At 36.8% G+C, this 19,175-nt stretch overlaps 1 protein-coding gene across 1 annotated transcript in view; it reads left to right on the plus strand.

The window, feature by feature from the left end:
* The window catches only part of LOC128986866 (myotubularin-related protein 13), a 117,812-nt gene that overhangs the window by 77,193 nt on the left and 21,444 nt on the right, over positions 1 to 19,175 (plus strand). Inside the window, exons 24-30 of the mRNA XM_054407440.1 lie at positions 569 to 742; positions 3,018 to 3,234; positions 3,409 to 3,551; positions 3,766 to 3,901; positions 4,793 to 4,978; positions 6,341 to 6,557; positions 7,923 to 8,050. Of these exons, the coding sequence (XP_054263415.1) occupies positions 569 to 742; positions 3,018 to 3,234; positions 3,409 to 3,551; positions 3,766 to 3,901; positions 4,793 to 4,978; positions 6,341 to 6,557; positions 7,923 to 8,050 (1,201 nt within the window). The remainder of the gene's footprint in view (positions 1 to 568; positions 743 to 3,017; positions 3,235 to 3,408; positions 3,552 to 3,765; positions 3,902 to 4,792; positions 4,979 to 6,340; positions 6,558 to 7,922; positions 8,051 to 19,175) is intronic.

Here is a 19,175-nt window from a genome sequence, read left to right on the forward strand (position 1 = left end):
TACTTTTACAAGTCAGAAGTCAGATTATTTGCTTTGAAATCCATGTGTGGTCTTTGATACCGGTCCCATAATTCTCTATTTGCGCTTCATTGTCCACTGACCATTTTCTTTTTTGGGTCTAAAAATTGATAATATTTGGAATTTGCAATTGTTAGCTTCTCATCGGGAAGTGGAGTGGCCCATCAGCTATTACTGGGTGGTGCTATAAAAATGTCAGAATTCATTAGGAAGTCTTGCTAGAGTTGTTGACACTAATCACAAGATTCCTTACTTAAGTTCAATAAGTGATCTAGAGGGATGTTAAGCTTGAATATGCCAGGGCTTAGTCATTCAATTAAATGTTACAATACAGACGTATGTCAAATTACATTTCAGCATAAATTGTTAGGCTATATCTCCATTATTTCAGGTTAGATTAGGCGCAGAGGTCTGTCTATGCCTCCCCAGTAATTTCTCCCTTGACAAAAGCCCTTGTTATAATGGCTCGGGTCCGTACACGACAAATTTTTTAATAGATCTTAGTTTAGAGCACATGTATCAGATGATTACTATGCAGTATTTCCTGCAGGTATCTGTCAGTGCTGGTGAATGTGACTCCGCTGTCACTACAACGACAGACATGGAACATGTCCGACTCCAGTCTCAGTATCAACTCTCTTCTATTGGCTGCTGAAGACAACACCATGACTCCTGAGTCGTCACGGCGCTCAAACCCGTTCAATAAGGCAATGGGCACCATCGGGTATGTGGTGAATAGACATTCCATCTCCATGTTGAAGGCATTGTAACTTAAGAAACAAAATGGACGTAGTTGATTTGAGCCAACGACAGAGTGTGCTGTTGTAAATTACTGGTTTATATTAAATTCGCCAACTTTTTAACCAAGTCAAACTGAAAAAACTTATTGTTAGCTAGAGTGTCTTTTATGTCTCATGATCTATCTTTGTATCAAAAAGTAATAGAGAAAAAATTATTTTTGATTGTAAGAGTGGCTTATTCAACTATGTTATTTTTATTTTTAATACAAATTTGTGACAGTTGGTCCATACGGACAGGATATATACTCCAGTATATTAAAGTAAATTGTTGACAAGATTTCAAAGTCAGGAGAATCTCATTGGATTTAAGGTGTATTAATGCATACTCACATTTATTGGGAAATTCTCATAATTAAGAAAAACTGAGGTCAATCTCTTTTGCATTCCTCCTCTTAACAATCTGTGTACCTCTAAGAGTCATGCATCATAGTTTAATTCAAATTCAAATTCTTTATTCACTCATAACATCTTACAAAGTACAACGTACAAGGATAGGAGTGTCGTCATAATAAAAATTATAATAAATACACACAACTCAAAATTATTACTACTGCATTAAGTAAAAGTTACCATTATAAAAAACAACAAATAAGATAAAATCCTGCTAAAATTAATGAAAGCCATCAGGTATGTATTCAACGTGAATTTAATTTACAAAGTTAAATTAATTCTTGTCCGTTTGGAAAACATCAGAATAGAAATCTTCTAAATCCCTAATCTTTTAAAATGAGGTCTAGAACTTTTTTTCTTTGACACTTTAACCATGGTACGTACAATTGATTTTTGTGCGTTAAGAAGTTTTTTTGTTTTGGGACTGGATCCCCAGAGTACTATACCATACCTTATTATAGAATCAATATAGGCACAATATACTAATTTACATACTTCCAGAGATGTTGCATCAATTGTAACACTTATTGCATAGCGAAAAGAAAGTAATTTTTTTGTTAGATATTGAATATGATCTCCCCAATTTAATTTTGAATCAATATGTATTCCTAATACTTTGTGTGAATTTGTCGGGATTAACCCTTCAACGCGCGAGTTTTTTTAATAAAGACCAACCCTGCTGCGTGGGTTTTTTTGTATTTCCAGCAGGCTCGGAACATTTGTACAATAAACGCGTATAACTTTGTTATTTATAATTATATTTTAACAATTCTTTCACCAAATTAAACAGCAAATTACTTGGTTTAAAAAATATATAATAGGTACATTAAAAGTCTAGGACAGTTATACAAGTTTTTCATACCTTAAAAGTTGAGTTTTGTGTGGTAATCTTCGAAACTTTCTCCCAAACATAGTCCAGCATCACATTTTGGGCACCAGCACCTAGTGTCCCTTCTAATTCCTCTCTTGGAACACACACAACACCTTCTTTGAGCATTCACTTTGTTTGCAGTAGGTGAAATGAGGTAAAGGAAATGTCTTTCGGTTAGCCGAGCTGGTTTGGGCTCGATCGATGGTCTACCACTTACATTTCTCTGCCCTTGGGATCCATAGGTTTCAAATAAAATTTTACCAATTCTAATCTGAAGGCAAAATGTTCACTTTTTTGATTGGTACATTTCCAAATAAGATAGGAATTCAAAACAGTAACATTTAGCAGCCTTTTGAAAATTTTTATATACCATTTCTGCCCCCTCTTTCTTTCAAGCTGATAACTGTGTAGCATTTGATCCCTCAAGTCAACCCCTCCCATTTGTTTATTATAGTCAAGTACCAAAACTGGCTTAATTTCTTGCTTACCACTCTTGCTAGTTTTCACTCCCATTTCATGGGAATGGAAGGTTGAAATAAGAGAGACAACTCGTTTATCGCACCATTTCATGATCATGACATCTTCGCTATGCAATACAACTATTTCACCCTTATCCAACTTTTGACTTTTTACTTCATCAGGTACACACTTCCTGGTCAGTTTCATGGTGCCACAAGTGTCAGTTTTCCTTTCTTTCAATAACTTTGAAAAATCCGGTGAATTGTACCAATTGTCCATCCAGAGCGTAAAACCCTTATCGAGAAGAGGCGCCATGAGAGATAAAACAATTGCAGTGGATTTGTTTGACTTTGGTGGGACAATAGGATTGTCAAAAACCTAAAGTGAGACATAAAGTGCAGCTAAAGTTTTAATTGCTCAGGTAACAAAATTTGGTAAGAATTTTTTTCCTTCGAACCTTCACTGTTTTGTTATTTCAGTGTGTTTCCCCGGTCGAGTGGTGGCAAGAGCGGGAAGAGTTTCGGCAGGTGGGGTTCGCTGAAGGACAGGGACAGACGCAACTCACTGCAAGGTAACACACTGAGGGCACCACACAACCCTGCTAGACTGTCTGCGGACTCTGACTCTGGTACTGAGTGTGTGCAGACCTTCCAACGAGCGGCTCTCTACATACTCGGAGAGAAACATCAGATGAAGGTAACATCATATCCAAAACATTCTATTCTGTTTTGAATTTGTTTGAAAATGTGTTGAGTTAAGTTAAGCCTACGAGGGAAAGTTGGATTTAGATCATTGGTGCTAACTACTACTAATGAATAATGCTACTTGGTATGACCACTGTTGACAAATGACTATTTTTGTTGATTGCAGGGAGGCAAAGAGAACGTTCCCAAGACAGACTTTGTCCCTGTGGAGTACGCAGATGTCAGACAGACCAAGGCTGCGTTCAAGAAGCTGATCAGAGCCTGCATGCCTAGCTCCAATAACCAAGAACCTGATCAGACCTTCCACAAGTATGTTGAATCTGGACCCAGTTGTTCTTGATTAGTTGGTCTTTTATTTAATGATCCTGATTAAAGAACTAGAACACACACTGGTGTGTTAACAGACATAATAATGTAGTCTAAACGATAATACTAACCTTTTGACATTTAAATATTCAATGATGTCCTCTGAAATCTGAAAATGTTTCTGCTTGCCCTTGACTAACACCTGTTTTTGCTTCAGGCTGATAGAGAGCTCCCAGTGGCTGCAGCAGATTCAGAACATCATGCAGTTGTCAGGAGCCGTAGTGGACTTACTGGATGTTCAAGGGTCTTCCGTTGTACTGTGTCTAGAGGATGGCTGGGATATCACTTGTCAGGTTAGCTATTACCTATACGTCCATAGGATAACTGGCATATAGTGTAAAGTGTTTGTGTTTCTTTTCTGTGTCCAAGTTTGAATCAGTTAGTCGGTAAAAATCATTTTGTGTTGATTTTACCAAACAACTAAAGCCTATGACAACTCCAATAAAATCTCCACATTTTAAAAATCTCATGATATAATCTCATCTTATATCAAATTATCACTAACAGAACATTACTGTAAATAAGTTCGGTTTCAACCAATCACATTTCAGTGTTTTTTTCTTTTTTCTTTAATTTGAACAGCAATAACCGATTAGAGATTCTCTCCTATTTGCTAAACATAAACAACCTTCTTGAAATTAATCTTCTAATGGCGAATGTCTGTCAAGTCAAAATGTGAAGCTGAATAAAGTAAAATTTCCTACTGCCAGTTTGCATCAATTCTTCGATTTTATAAGACGAATTTTAGTATTGAAGATCACAAAATTAATCACGGTCTAAATAAATTTGAATGTTGTTTTGTTACATGATGTAAAATGAACAGAACACACTTCTTTCATTGCATTTATACATTTATACAGTGTTAAAATACAGTTCACATTATTAAAACAAAGTACTTTCATTAAAATTTTTCAGCCTTTGAGCTATTCTGTCTTTAATATTATATTTTATTTATATGGATTATATCATCATGATTCAGAAAAACAACATACAACATGAAGTATTCTGTCTTTATCTATGAAACCTAATCAAAATTTCATGATCTTTTTTTGATGAAGTAGGTACTCTGTGTGTATGTATGTGTGTGTGCTTAAAACCACTGTTGTCAAACAAAATATGACCCATACGACCCATAAGTATTGACAATTTACGTGTCTAGTAAAGCCTTAATTTTACACCCACAGATCTCTGCAGTGGCACAACTGTGTCTAGACCCTCACTACCGCACCATTGAAGGATTCAGAGTGTTAGTTGAGAAAGAGTGGTTGGCGTTCGGACACAGGTTCAGTCATCGTAGCAATCTCCAGCCCAGCTCTCAAGCCAGCGGCTTCGCCCCCACCTTCCTACAGTTCCTAGACGTTGTACATCAGGTAAATGGCATACTTCTGTCATAGCTTAAAAGAATGGCAAAGAGATTGTTAGGAATTAATTTGAATAGGGATTTTTTATCGTATGTATACCTTATAATCGGCCCCTTCACCCTATAAATCAAATCGTTATTTTGATCACCGTTATTTTGAATGGAATCGAATAGGAATTTTGATGCATTTTCGATGCATCGGGCACCCCTATTTAATGTCGAGCTCAGTTATAAAAACAATTTTAAAAAATAAGGCTGAAAACATACGGTATGAAAAATGCCAGTTGTAAGTTTATGGGTTATACAATAATTTTGACCATGGGAGGTGATAATGATGTCTTTGAGATCCCGGGTGATGTTCAAGATTGTGCCGCAATGGATGCTCTCAATTTCATCGCAATCAATTGCTGAATACAATGATTATACTCCTGCAATCGCAAAAGATTCCCTGAATTTTGTCACGGTTGTGGGAGGCGATGATGATGTCTTTGCCATCACAGGGAATTAGGGATGGTCAAGTCTCGAAATCTCGGGAAATTTTCAATCTCGTTACACGAGACGAGATTACTTTTTGGCCGAGATTTTTATCAAGACAAGAATTAAAAAAAAAAATTTTAAAACGCCTGCAGAAACCCGCAATACAGGAGCGTGTTGTAGTTGCGTTTCCTTCTCGAAGGCGTTCTTATTTAATTAATTCTTTTAATGTAAATATTACTTTAATTCTTTTAATGTAAATATTACTTTAATTCTTTTAATGTAAATATTACTTTCATTATTTTAATAATATTACTTTAATAACATTTGAGAAGTTTTGTTAAGTGTAAGCAGTGTGAGGAATGTTTTATTACTATAAAAAAAGTCAAAACAAGTAACTATTTTATAAAAATTAATATTGCTTTTATTTTATGATTTATTTTATTTTAGGATAAGTTGAACTCTATCCTAACTGATATCACCATGTTTCCTAATCGTAGGCATTATTAATAAGTTAGGCGTGATTAATAAAAAAATGTTATGCTGATGTTATTTAATGAAAGATTGTAAATATTCTTGCCTATTATCATTATTTTAGTATTTAAACAGTCATCTAACAATGTTACAAAATCAGGTAAAAATTTTGAACGTGCATTTCCCGTTGTGTATGAGAAGAGAAATCTCGTCTCGATCTCGTCTCGAAATTTTATGAGAAATAAAAAATCTCGTCTCGTCTCGTCTCGAACTAAAAATCCAATCTCGTCCATCCCTACAGGGAATCTATGAGAATTAGCCAATTCTTAATGACTTTTTTAGACAATAACAAAACCAACAACTAATAAAACAAAATTGAACCAAAAAGCTGCATCCCAGACATCAATGTTCTGTCCTGTTGCAGATCCACTGTCAGTTCCCACTGGCGTTTGAGTTCAACGACTACTACCTGAGGTTCCTGGCATACCACAGTGTGTCGTGCAGGTTCCGCACCTTTCTACTGGACTGTGAGCTGGAGAGGGTGGAGTGTGGCATCACAGCTGTGGAGGACAAGCGGGGGTCTCTCACCAGTCACCACAAGGGGGTGGACACTGGCTCGGATGACGACACCATCTACCCAGGTACAATCCACTCTCTGTATATTGAAATATCATGAAAAGAAAACTCGCTTGGTAGGATAATGACATGTCATGTAGGTTCGACATGATTTTTTTAAAGCAAAAGCATTATTATTTATCATAAAATATCATTTAAAATATTTTTTTTGTTGATTAGTTTACCCTAGTTACCTTATCCGCCAAGTGATCCGAAAATCGTGGATAGGATATTGGTTTTGAGTTACATTAATATCTAGCTGAACTAATTTTCCTTCATTCCAAAGTAGTTGAGTGGAAAACATTGACACACACACACACACACACAGCCGGATTTCCCAACAGGCCCGGTAGGCCTAGCCTTATGGATGCAAGCTCCCTGAGGGTGCAAGACTAGGGGAAAAGTATTTTTTAAAGATTTAGAAATCTAAATACGCTAGCTAACTTTTTAATAATTAAAAAAGCATAACTTAACATATTTTGCATATTGATTTAAAAAATCAGGCTTGCAGAGTTAAAACTTATAATTTAGATGTTTATTGGGACAAAAAATGGTTTGTATAGTTAAACTATTTTTTAACGTTGCGCATCAACTATTGTTACAACATTGGTCAAGTCAACCACAGGAACTGCATTGTCAAAAACAGCAACAGCCATTCAAACCAGCTAATTCCCATCAACAGGCACCCAAACCAGTGGCTTCCCAGCCTAAACCACCCACACCAGTTGCTGATAAGCAAGCACCTAGCACCTACTTCCCAGGAACAATTGCCTAAACCAATTCAAATACACCCTCCATAGTGTTCCCACCAACCCTTCCACCCTAGCCTTATGTGACCCGATCTGGTCGTTCTGTGAAATTGAAAGTGGCTGGTTTTTCAGACTCTGCAGAGGGCTAATGTGGTGCCACAACACTGCCAAAGGCAATAATTTCAATCATTTGTTTTGTGTATATTTTAATTATTTGTTTATTATTTTAGTAGACCTAGCAGTCTAGGCTACAGAGTTTACTGATTTACACTCTAGTGGATGTCACTTAATTTCTTCAAAATAACCATTTTACCTGAATAAATCATTTTAGTGCGCCCATCCACTAGATTTTTATTGGGCCAATCTGCTAAATCCGGTCCATCACATACATGAAAACTTGTAAACAAAATTTAGCCAAAATAATAACAAAACTAGCTCAGATTTACAGCAGTTGGATTAGACTATATAAATACAGATTGATTAAGTAGTTCTCAATACATTTTGTTAAACCAGAACTTTTTTGAAAATAAAATGTCTTTATGAGATTTTTCAATTTTTAAAAGATGTGAAACTGTAAAAAAAAAAAAAATAGATCCGAACCAGTAGTCAGTTATGTATAGCATGTTAATGTTGATGTTACAGGTGGTAGATTAGCCGGGACACACATCGGGTCCAATCTAGGACAGTCAGTGTTTGACTACATAGAGAAGCAGCATGCCAGAGCACCGCTGTTCTTCAACTTTATGTACACACCCGACACAGAAAACCCTGTAAGTTGCTGTATACAAATATGTTATCAAATCAAATACAAATCTCATTTATTCATGTTAGGGGTCTGCGGTACAGAAAATTTAAGGTCAGTACGGTACAATATTACGGTACAATATATACCTCGGTTCTCAGTACAAAATCGGTACGGTACGCGGCTATCAGTAATTTTGCGGTGTACCCCTCAGATTGAAACCATTATTTTAAATTTCAAAGACATTACTATGAAAATGGATAGTATTCTAAATAATGATTTTCTAACAACAATTAATTACTGTCCCTCACGTTATTAAAACCTTTTACTTCTAACAGGGTTGTGTCAAGAAATCAACAAAGATAAGATAAAGGCTTCACCTATTTTACTACTAAGTTAACACGTTCGCTACTGCAATAGTACGAAATTTTCCATTCACATGGACCAGCGACGCACATATGCGACGGCCGGTTTCCACCCATAGACTGCCGTCGCATATATGCGACGGCTAGTCACATTAAAATAGACTGCCGACGCATATTTGCGTCGGGGTTCTAATGTTATTAAAATGCTTATATCTTTGTAGTGGTCTATTTGAAGGCACTGAATTCCCTGCAGTGATCTACAGAGATGTCTGACGCACAACTGCGTCGCTTGGTCTGTGGATATGATGATTGGTGACGTCATATAACAGTTGGAAAAACTGGCTTTTACTTTTCTGCATCACTGTATGTATGTATGCAGTACGTATGCTGCATTATCCTATGTAGCTTTTATATTTGTTCAGTTATAAACTGTTCTTGAATAATCTGTTTATTTTTTTACTTACTTTCACCTTAAAACGCAAAAAAATGAACTGTCGCATATATGCGACGCTTAGTCTATTTCAAGAAAACTATGATAATTTTCACTATTGTCTTCGCTGTAGACCGGGCGTCGCAAATATGCGACATTACTAAAGGTTATAAAAAATACAAAAAACAAGAATAATTTATATACAAACACGATTGTAGCGTATTACAATGTAAATGATCACTGTTTTACAGGTTTTCGCCCGTGGTCTGTGTGTACTGTTATCCAAGTGACAGCCGGTCTGTGTGTAAGATTCAAATGTATACCTCGGTCTGTGGCAATGACCGCGGCGTCGCATATATGCGACGCTCAGTAGCGGACGTGTTAAGTACCGGTACTTGCCTTGATAATTGGGGTCTGAGGGTCAGACTTTTTTTGGTCGGGTTATGGATCAAGCCAAAAATTGTTTATTAATGATTTTTTGGTTGTAATAACTAAAAATAGTTCAATCAAACAACAAGTTTTGAATGGAACTTAATATAAAAAGATTATAAACAAATCAATTAACATACATATCACAATTTTAGGGCTTGTTGACTGGCTTAAAAACTACAAGAAGAAAGAAGAAAATAAAAATTCTATGTTTCCACAATGCAATATGTATTATTCATTCCCTCCCTCCTAACCTCTTAAGAACAAAACCTCACACTTGCAATAAGCATTATTAGTTACAGCATCATAAATAGGCTACATAAATCTATTATTGGCATTAGTAGGTCTATAGATTTACATAAAAATTATGTTTATAGGGCCTAAAATAGTAATAGGCTAAGCAACATGACAAGTCGAGAACTCATTGAAGAAAAGATGTTGTGTAAACTGATTTACTATAAAACTCTAAAATAGTATTTGACACACACATTTTTGTACGGTATAATTAGTAAGGACTGTAAAAATTGCATATCAGGTCATACAGTAGCATACGAGGCAAAGCCCGCGGGTTACAGCTAGTAACTAATAAATTAAAAGAACTAAAAATCCATAAACTCAAGTCCAGATATTGTTTATATCACAATTAATTAGGTACCCTAAAAGGAACTCTTAACTAATTAATATATAGAAGATTATATTAAATCAATAGAAAAGAAAATTAAATGCCAACTTGGCAACATAATGCAGAGACACTAGTGCCCTAATTAGCAACACAAGTCAATGTTTTTAAACTGTAAGTCAATGTTTTTGAAACTGCAGGGTCTTTTTCTTGGGAGGAAGGGCAGCGGGATGTAAACAAACCATAAATCACTCTCACCATCCAGGCGAGGGGGCATTCAAGGTCATAGACCCTCTCCCTCCCCTCTTGCACCACCCGTTTGCTCCAATTGCTAACAAAATTGTGTAACAAAACAAGGAAGTAGTGGACAAAAATACATATTTCTTTATTCAAAAACATAACTGTTACAGATTATTTTCAAATAAAGTAATTCACGGTACTTTGTGTCTTGTAAATTTTTTATTAGTAAAAATTAATTTTACTGTTGTAAAATTTGAAATAGTGACTAGAGTTGGAGATTAAATTTAACAGCTATTATAAATACTATTATTTTGATGATGAAATAGAATTGGGATATAAAAATAATTATTACGCAAGTAATAAATTAAATTTGTACAGGATTGGAGTGATCAAACTCAAGAGTTCTTGGAAGTACTTAAATACAACAATTGATAAAATATTAATGGATTTGGGACTGCTTATTGCTTTTTTATTTATTGCATCACTACCCTAGTAATAAATTATAAAGATAAAGATCGTAAACAAACATCTGATAAGCATTTTATGTGCTCGGAACCGTTGACTACGATGGTAAACTGAAAGTAGTTTATTTTTATTATAGGTTGTACCAAACCGATTTTGTACCACCGATGATGGTAATTAATGTAAGATTATATTACTTACGTCAATCAGCTCATTGAATCGTGAGTTTCACCTCAGTACATGTTTCGACACATTGTCATCATCAGCTGAGTTAGTACTTGTGAAGGTTTTATTCACCAGATGGCTTCGTCATGTTGAATAAATTAACACGTAACATGTAACACGGATACGACACGACACATATACATTTATAACACGTAAAACTTGAAGACATGCAGGCCTGCTTGAACAAAACATACGGTCACGCCGTAGGAAAGGAAAGGAAGTTGTTCTAAACAAAAAACTAAATTTCAGCTCCAACTCAATATTCAACTCTATCATTCCTACCAAAGAAACAGCTGTCCACTGCTTCCGAGATAACAATGATAAGCCTGGATAAACAAATAGTCAGTCTGTCCCCGACCCGCGGCGTGACCGTATGTTTTGTTCAAGCAGGCCTGCATGTCTTCAAGTTTTACGTGTTATAAATGTATATGTGTCGTGTCGTATCCGTGTTACATGTTACGTGTTAATTTATTCAACATGACGAAGCCATCTGGTGAATAAAACCTTCACAAGTACTAACTCAGCTGATGATGACAATGTGTCGAAACATGTACTGAGGTGAAACTCACGATTCAATGAGCTGATTGACGTAAGTAATATAATCTTACAATAATATCCACAGCTCAGGGGCTTAACAATGAATTTAAATGGTAATTAAGCTTGTACCGTACCGACTTTTTCGGTGCACCGCAGACCCCTAATTCATGTTAAAATCAAATGCAAAGCTTGTCCAGGTTGATTCTAAAGAAATGTTGCTGCATTATGCCACTCCAAACCAAATCGTGACTTATTAAGTTTATACCCTTGAGTGTCTTGCTAGCTTAGTTATTAGCTAAAAGTTAAAACCTAAAACAGAAGTTTTTTTACTGTACCAGCTCATCCTTTATTCCACTTAATACGTTCCACACATTGGCATTTGAGGCCCATGTGGACAGGCAAATACAAGATTAAAAGAGGGTCCAACCTGTGTAAAATCTAACTGTTAAAATATGCCTGTAGTAATATTACAATTTTATGCTTACAACAATTTCAGATCGTTCCAGATAGCTATCCACATACTTAAGTTAAAATAATTAAAAATAAGTATTTTTGTCATACTACAGCAAAAACAGCCTTTTTTAATGTATGCGTTGCGGGTCTAATGTGGCATTTTTACTCTGTAGGGAGTAATAATCAGCTGTTGTCAACTCAGTTGTAAATTTCGATTGTAAACATCGCATGCTAAAAAAGTATGTACCGGTAATTGTAGTTTACTGTTGCCTTATTGTAAATAGTTTGACATATCGACAGTATAATGTACACTAACACAATCGTGATAGACAAAACGTGGGGGGTAAACTTCGATATGGTGGACTGTATAAAAAATGAGGGATGTGAGATATATTATGTTAAGATCAGCTTTAGAGACACACTGTGAGCACAAAATAATAAACTTTTAAATAGGAAGAAATGTGATTTGGTACCTTCCTTTTTACTGAAGTGATGTCTAGTAGACCGTTGACGCACTTGATGTTTGCTGGCCAGCTTTCGCGTACGCGACCGGTAGTTGCACCAAGAACAGTTTGAATACAGTTTTTAACTATTCAGTTCACTTTTTTGTTAGGTGTGTCACAAATAAATACATAAGATAAACATACGATAATATAAGTTCAATTTATATGCCACAAATAGAGTAGGGGAATATTATAATACAAAACTAGGGAAAATGGCGAGAACATGATGCCGGGTTGAAGAGTACATGAGGAATGGGGGGAATTGCCAGACATCACGTGACAGGGCAAGGGTCAGAACAAAATATGAATGAAGTCTGGATTCACCTAGGTTGCGTAGATGCTTGAATACGGAACATGCCGCCCGCCTTGAACCATACATGGTTCAACAGATTCATAAATTGATTCATTGACTCATAAATGGGCACAAGTAATACAATGTAGATATATATACACAATAGATAATGATGACACACCTAATTATAAGATATGATAAATATGATAATTATAAATATAAATAAACATGAAATAGGACATTGAATAGAAATATTTTGTGATTAGGGGAGCGGGTACACCTTGGTAGCAGGGCGACAGAAGATTCCTCTCGAAGTCTTGATGGAGACAACTCGAACGATGCCATCTGCTCCAGGTGATGTCTTCACAATGCGACCAAGAGGCCAGAGAAGTGGTGGTGTTTTTGGGTCATGGATAATGACTAAATCGCCTACTTCAAGATTCTTGTTTGGCTTTATCCACTTTTTCCTTTGTTGAAGCTGGTGCAAATACTCTTGGTGCCACCTTCTCCAGAAGCGTTGATGTAGAGCCTGAACTGTTTGCCAATGCTTTAGTTGATTGTCAGGAATATCGGATACATTTACTTCAGGTACTGCAACAAGAGATGTCCCGATGAGAAAATGACCTGGGGTGAGTGCTGTGATGTCAGATGGATCTGCTGATAGAGCTGTTAGTGGACGAGAGTTCAATACTGCTTCCACCTGCGTGACAAGGGTTATCAGCTCCATTAGTGTTAGAATTTGATCTCCAATTACTCTCTTGAGATGGTACTTTGAGCTCTTTATGGCACTCTCCCAAAGGCCTCCTTGGTGAGGCGCGGCTGGTGGTTGGAAATGAAAATTAATTGAATGATCGAGGGCGAAGTTAGTGAGAGCATCTTGAGTATTCCTTTCATCAATGAAATTCTGGAAGGTCTTATTCAGTTGCTTGGAGGCACCGACATAGTTCGTTCCACAATCAGAGTATAGGTGAGCACAAAGTCCACGACGAGAAACAAATCTTTTGAGAGCAGCAATGAATGAGTCCACTGAGAGATCAGTTACAACTTCCAAGTGCACCGCTTTTGTGGTAAAGCAAACAAATAGGCAGAGGTATGACTTAAGCTTTTGAGAATTCCTAGTGGTGTGTACTTTCACTTCAAAGTGACCGCTATAATCCATGCCAGTATGATAGAATGGTCTTACAGGCCGTAGTCGAGTTTCGGGTAAGTCTCCCATAAGTGGAGGTTAATTTGTAGGTTTCAACTTAAAACATCTTTGACATTTAAAGATTACAGATCTGATTACACCACGAGCAGATAATATCCATACTTCTTGAGTGAGGATCGATTGCAGCAACTGAGGGCCTGCGTGTAAATATTTGAGATGATAGTGCATGACCAACAGTTTTACAACATTATGAGATTTAGGTAACAGGATTGGGTATTTGGCATCTTGAGTAAGGTTCGAATGTTTCAACCTACCGCCTACTCTTACCAAACCGTTATCGTCAATGTAAGGTGATAACCGAGCCAGTCTTAAGCTGCACTGAGTGCCCTTTTTCAGAGCTGTGATGTCATCCTTGAAAGATGAAATTTGAATGAGTTTGAAGAGATTCATTTTAGCAGAAGAGATCTCTTTATAACTAAGTTGTCCAGCTAGTCGGGCGTTCCCACAAATATTATGGATGAATCGTAGAACATAAGCAGTGACATTTACAAGTTTTCTAAAGCATGAGAATTTTTCAAGTAAATCAAATCTGTAATTTTCTAACTTTTCAACGTTAACTAGGACATTCAAGGGATTTGGTTTGACTTCAAGAGTGTCTTGATCAGTGATTAAACTGAATTCGGGCTTTGGCCAAAGATCTGATGACAAGTATAACCATTCAGGTCCCTTCCACCACAATTGGTGGCTTAAGAGTTGAGATGGGGAGAGTCCTCGGGTTGCACAATCTGCTGGGTTGTCTAGGGACTTGACGTAATGCCATGATTCAGGAGAGATTAATTCTTGTAGTTCTGAGACACGGTTGGCTACATAAACTTTTAAGCGATAGGGGTGAGTGCGTATCCATGTAAGAACAATGGTAGAGTCACACCATGCATACATCGAGTCAATCTTAATGTGGGACGAAAGAAGATTTGAACAGTATTGCAGGAGCTTTCCAAGTAGGTGAGCACCGCACAGTTCGAGACGAGGCAGAGATACTCTTTTTAGTGGGGCGACTTTAGATTTGGCCATTATCAGATTAATTTTAACATCATTCGATAAGTTGATCACACGGAGGTAGACTACTGCAGCATATCCTTTCTCCGAAGCATCGCTGAAACCATGAAGTTCTGCAAGCTTATGAGTTGAGGTAAAGATGTAGCGTGGGATCCTTAGGTTTTGGATCACGGGTAGTTCTTCTAAAAAGGAAATCCATTTTGTTCTTATCTCATCTTGAATTGGATCATCCCATTTTAGACCTGTGGTCCAAAGATATTGAATGAGTGTTTTAGCCCAAAATATTACAGGTGTGAGAAATCCTGGGAGATCATAGAGTTTAGCGATTGTTGAGAGAATCATTCTCTTGGTTAGCAAGTGGCCTACTTCAACATTCTTTACTTTGTATGAGAGCATGTCTGTCTCTGGGGTCCATCTTAAACCCAATACACTGTAGAAGGCCTCACTACCATCAGTCAACTCCACTGGTGATTCTTTGTGTTCGACTGGAATCTGATCCAAGAGTTGGGGTGCATTACTGATCCACTTACGGAGTTCAAAACCGCCTTTAGACAGCAATGTTTTCAGTTCATTTTGAGCTGACATAGCTTTATCGAGATCTTCAGCTCCAGCTATAATATCATCATAGAAGATAGACTTGGTCAAGATATCAGAAGCTTGTGGGTATGGTTGACCTTCGTCCAAAACTAGCTGGTGCAAGGTTTTGATTGCAATAAAAGGGGAACAATTAAGCCCATATGTAACTGTATTGAGTTTGTACGTTTGGAGTGGATCATCTGGACTAGCGCGCCAGTATATCATTTGATAACTTTTGTCCTTATCGGAAACCAAGATCTGACGATACATTTGACGTATGTCACAGGTGAATACAATTTTATGACATCTAAAATACAATAAAACATCACTGATATCATTTTGAAGTTTGGGACCAGGCATGAGAATGTCGTTCAATGATATGCCATTAGTAGTTTTAGCGCTGCCGTCAAAAACAACACGTATTTTTGAATTCGGGGGATTCTCCTTGAAGACACCGTGGTGAGGCAAATAATAGTATTCAGAGGTAGGAGGTTCTTTACAAATAGTCATATGACCTGATTCAATGTAGTCATCCATAAATTCAGAATAGAGCCTTTGTAACTCGGGTTGATTAGAGAATTTCCTTTCCATCGAGCTAAGTCTCAATTGTGCTTTGGTACAAGATTCACCAAGAGGGGAATGATTTGGTTTCTTGGGCAGCTCGATTATGTAACGACCTGAGTCATCACGTCTATGGGTGTTTTCAAAATGTTGTAAACAGAGGGTATCTTCCTCAGTCTGAGCCTTGATCCGTATTGGGGGTTCTTCTAGCGTCCAGAATTTTTGAAGTGAATTATGAAGATCCAAATCATGAGTTGTCAAGAGTGAGATGGGAAATGTGTTTGATGAGTTTCCTGCTACAGAGGCTACAGGAGCGAGGCCCATCACAACAAAACCAAAAATGGTTCCAAGAGCTTGAGGTAAATTTTGTCCTAATCTATGCTGTTCGCCTGTGAGGGTTAGGGCAAATAAGTCTGCACCGATAAGTAAATCTATCTCTCCAGGCTGATCGAAACAGGGATCGGCTAGGATAAAATGTTTCAAAGATTCCTTAACCTGGTGTGAAACTGGTATCTGAGGCAGGGGTGATGTGATACTACTCAAAACCATACAAGGATGGTTTTTAGCCAAAGGATTTCCATTGATCGCAGACATGTTGACATGTACGATACCTCTAGAATTAATAACTGCACCAGAGATTCCTTTTATTTCATCATGGAGTCGAGTACGTGGGGCGTTGATGAGTTGAATAGCTTTCTCTGATATAAGGGTAAGTTGGGCAGCGGAGTCGAGCACAGCACGGAGTACAGTATGTTGACCATGTTGTGAAGAGACATGAACTAAACATGTACCAAGAAGGATTGTGGTTTTAGTTGGATTGAGTTGACTAGTAGTTAATAGTTGTTGTATTCTTTGAAGATGAATTAGGTGTGTAGGTCTTATTTTGAGGAGACAGCTTAGTTTGATAGCTTGACTGTGACTGAAGTGAACTACGTGTGGGCTCATGCAATAGAGTATGGTGATGTTTGGAGCAAATCTGACACACTTTACTTGAGGGGCAGTTGAAAGTGTTATGAAGATAACCGAGGCAGTTTGTACAAATCCTATTCTTGCGAATAAACTCAGATCTTTCACTCACACTTCTAGCTAGGAAATTTTGACACTTGTATATGTTGTGATCTGCAGCTTGACAAAATCTACAAGAGTTGGTTGTGGCGACAAGAGCAGTTTTTGTATGGTTGGTGAAATGTGGCTTACTTTCACGTGTAAACTTATTAGGCCTAGTTATGTTTGTAGGACACTTTTGGCCAGTGGAATACTTTGAGGTAGATGGTGAATTGAGACAAATACTAGCACCTTCTAAACGTTTGAATTCCATTTCAAGAAAGGTCATTAAATCATTAACAAGAGGGATCTCATTGTTTAAGGCGCGAGAGTCTTCAAAAGATTTTCTAATATCAGCTGGGATCTTCTTTAAAAGTGTTAAGACTAACAGGGTGTTTTCAGTTGTAATGTCAAGATTTAAGTTTTTCAAAGCTTGAGTATTTTCCTTATATACAGTGAGAAATGATTGCAAGCTCTTAAGCGAACCACTAGTAATGGGCGACAAATCCAGAATTTTTGTAACGAGCTGAGTGACAATACGTCTCTTGTTTTCATAGCGATCCTTGAGAAGTCGAATGGCTACCACATAGTTTTCAGGAGTAATATTAAGACTCTTAACCAAGTCTAAGGGCTCACCACTCAGGGCACTAAGCAAATACTGAAACTTATTCACTGGGGAGACAGAATTATTCGCATTGACAGAGGCTTCAAAAATATTATAGAAACTAACCCACTCTTCATAGTTACCACTAAATTTAGGCAACTCAAATTTAGGCAGGCGCAGAGAAGCTGGAGGTGGAGTAGGTGTTACAACAGGTTCAACTGGCAAAAGAACTTTAATGTCACTTATAAGGGCTACATACAAGTCAGAAAGTTCATCATGCATTGAAAATGATTCCTCCTCATCACAATCAGAAGCAGGGTCATCAGTCACAACTCTATTAAATAAAGTTTTAAAGTCAGTAAATAGATCTCTGACCTCCTCATTATAATTGTGTAAACGCTGTATATTAGCAGGAGTCAATTCTTGACCTTCAGTTCGAGGAAGTTGGTTTGACAAATATTTATTTATTTTCTGAAACCTGTTTTTAACAAGTTTTGCTTTTCTTTGTAGGGTAGTGAATCTCATCATGAACAAACAAATTAAATAACACACAACAAGAATAGATGAGTTTTCATAAAATAGCCCAAAATCTTAAATTAATAATGATCTCATAAATCTAGGCCTACTGAAGTGCATAAATCAATTTGCAATTCAACTTCAATAGTAAAGTGAAGTCAATTATCAATTTGTTATTATCACCAATAATCTCTGTTGACAATAATATTTACAATAATGAATAAAGAGAGTATAGCAATAACAATAATTACCAGTTTTCTCCAGTTCAGGACCCTTATCAATTAGTATTTGATTAAATAAATAATGTCTTCATTTTTCAACAACATAAACAAACTTGCAGGTTATGTTGATATGTTTCAATTCAATATCGGGTTATATTTAAACAAACAGCTGATGTAGATGAACAGAGTTTTGATGAGTTGAGTTTTCAGTTTAATAGCAGACAGGTGATTGGTTCGTCCTCAGTTCCACCGTTTCACTAATCTTGTAGGTTATTGGTTGCCATGTAGCGCAGAGCGATCTGTTGGCGAAGTTGAGAACTACCAACTACCAAGGTGTATCACAAAGGACAGAACGTTGTTACAAAATGGCGGACAATGGGATAGAATATTTCAGGGAAATAACTACTAACTTTGCAGTTTTATTTATAAACCCAAATAATAAGACTGAATTGATTGTGAGACCTTATTATTTAAAAGGATTTTATGGATGAGATGTGAATAAATATTCAATCCTACAAATTTTCTACGCTTGATTTATTTCAAGACAAACTAGGTAGGCCTAACTTGACGTGATTTAGGTGGCAGTGACAAAATTGAACATGAAAATAATTGTCTGGTATGAAACAGGAATGGACATTAAAATTGTTCGTAATAATGTTTCACAAGACAAAATATTACCAGTTAGGGATGTGACACTGATCATAAACATTCATTTGAGAAATAAATTATTGTACTGTAGCAATTATATTTTAATTGGCAAATGTAGTCCGGGTCGACAGGACCAGCGAATGGGGGGTAAACTTCGATATGGTGGACTGTATAAAAAATGAGGGATGTGAGATATATTATGTTAAGATGAGCTTTAGAGACACA

This window comes from Macrosteles quadrilineatus, unplaced genomic scaffold (genome assembly GCF_028750875.1).
Source record: "Macrosteles quadrilineatus isolate MER2022 unplaced genomic scaffold, UCM_ALF_1.0 Scaffold_2__2_contigs__length_208266976, whole genome shotgun sequence".
Lineage (NCBI taxonomy): Eukaryota > Metazoa > Arthropoda > Insecta > Hemiptera > Cicadellidae > Macrosteles > Macrosteles quadrilineatus.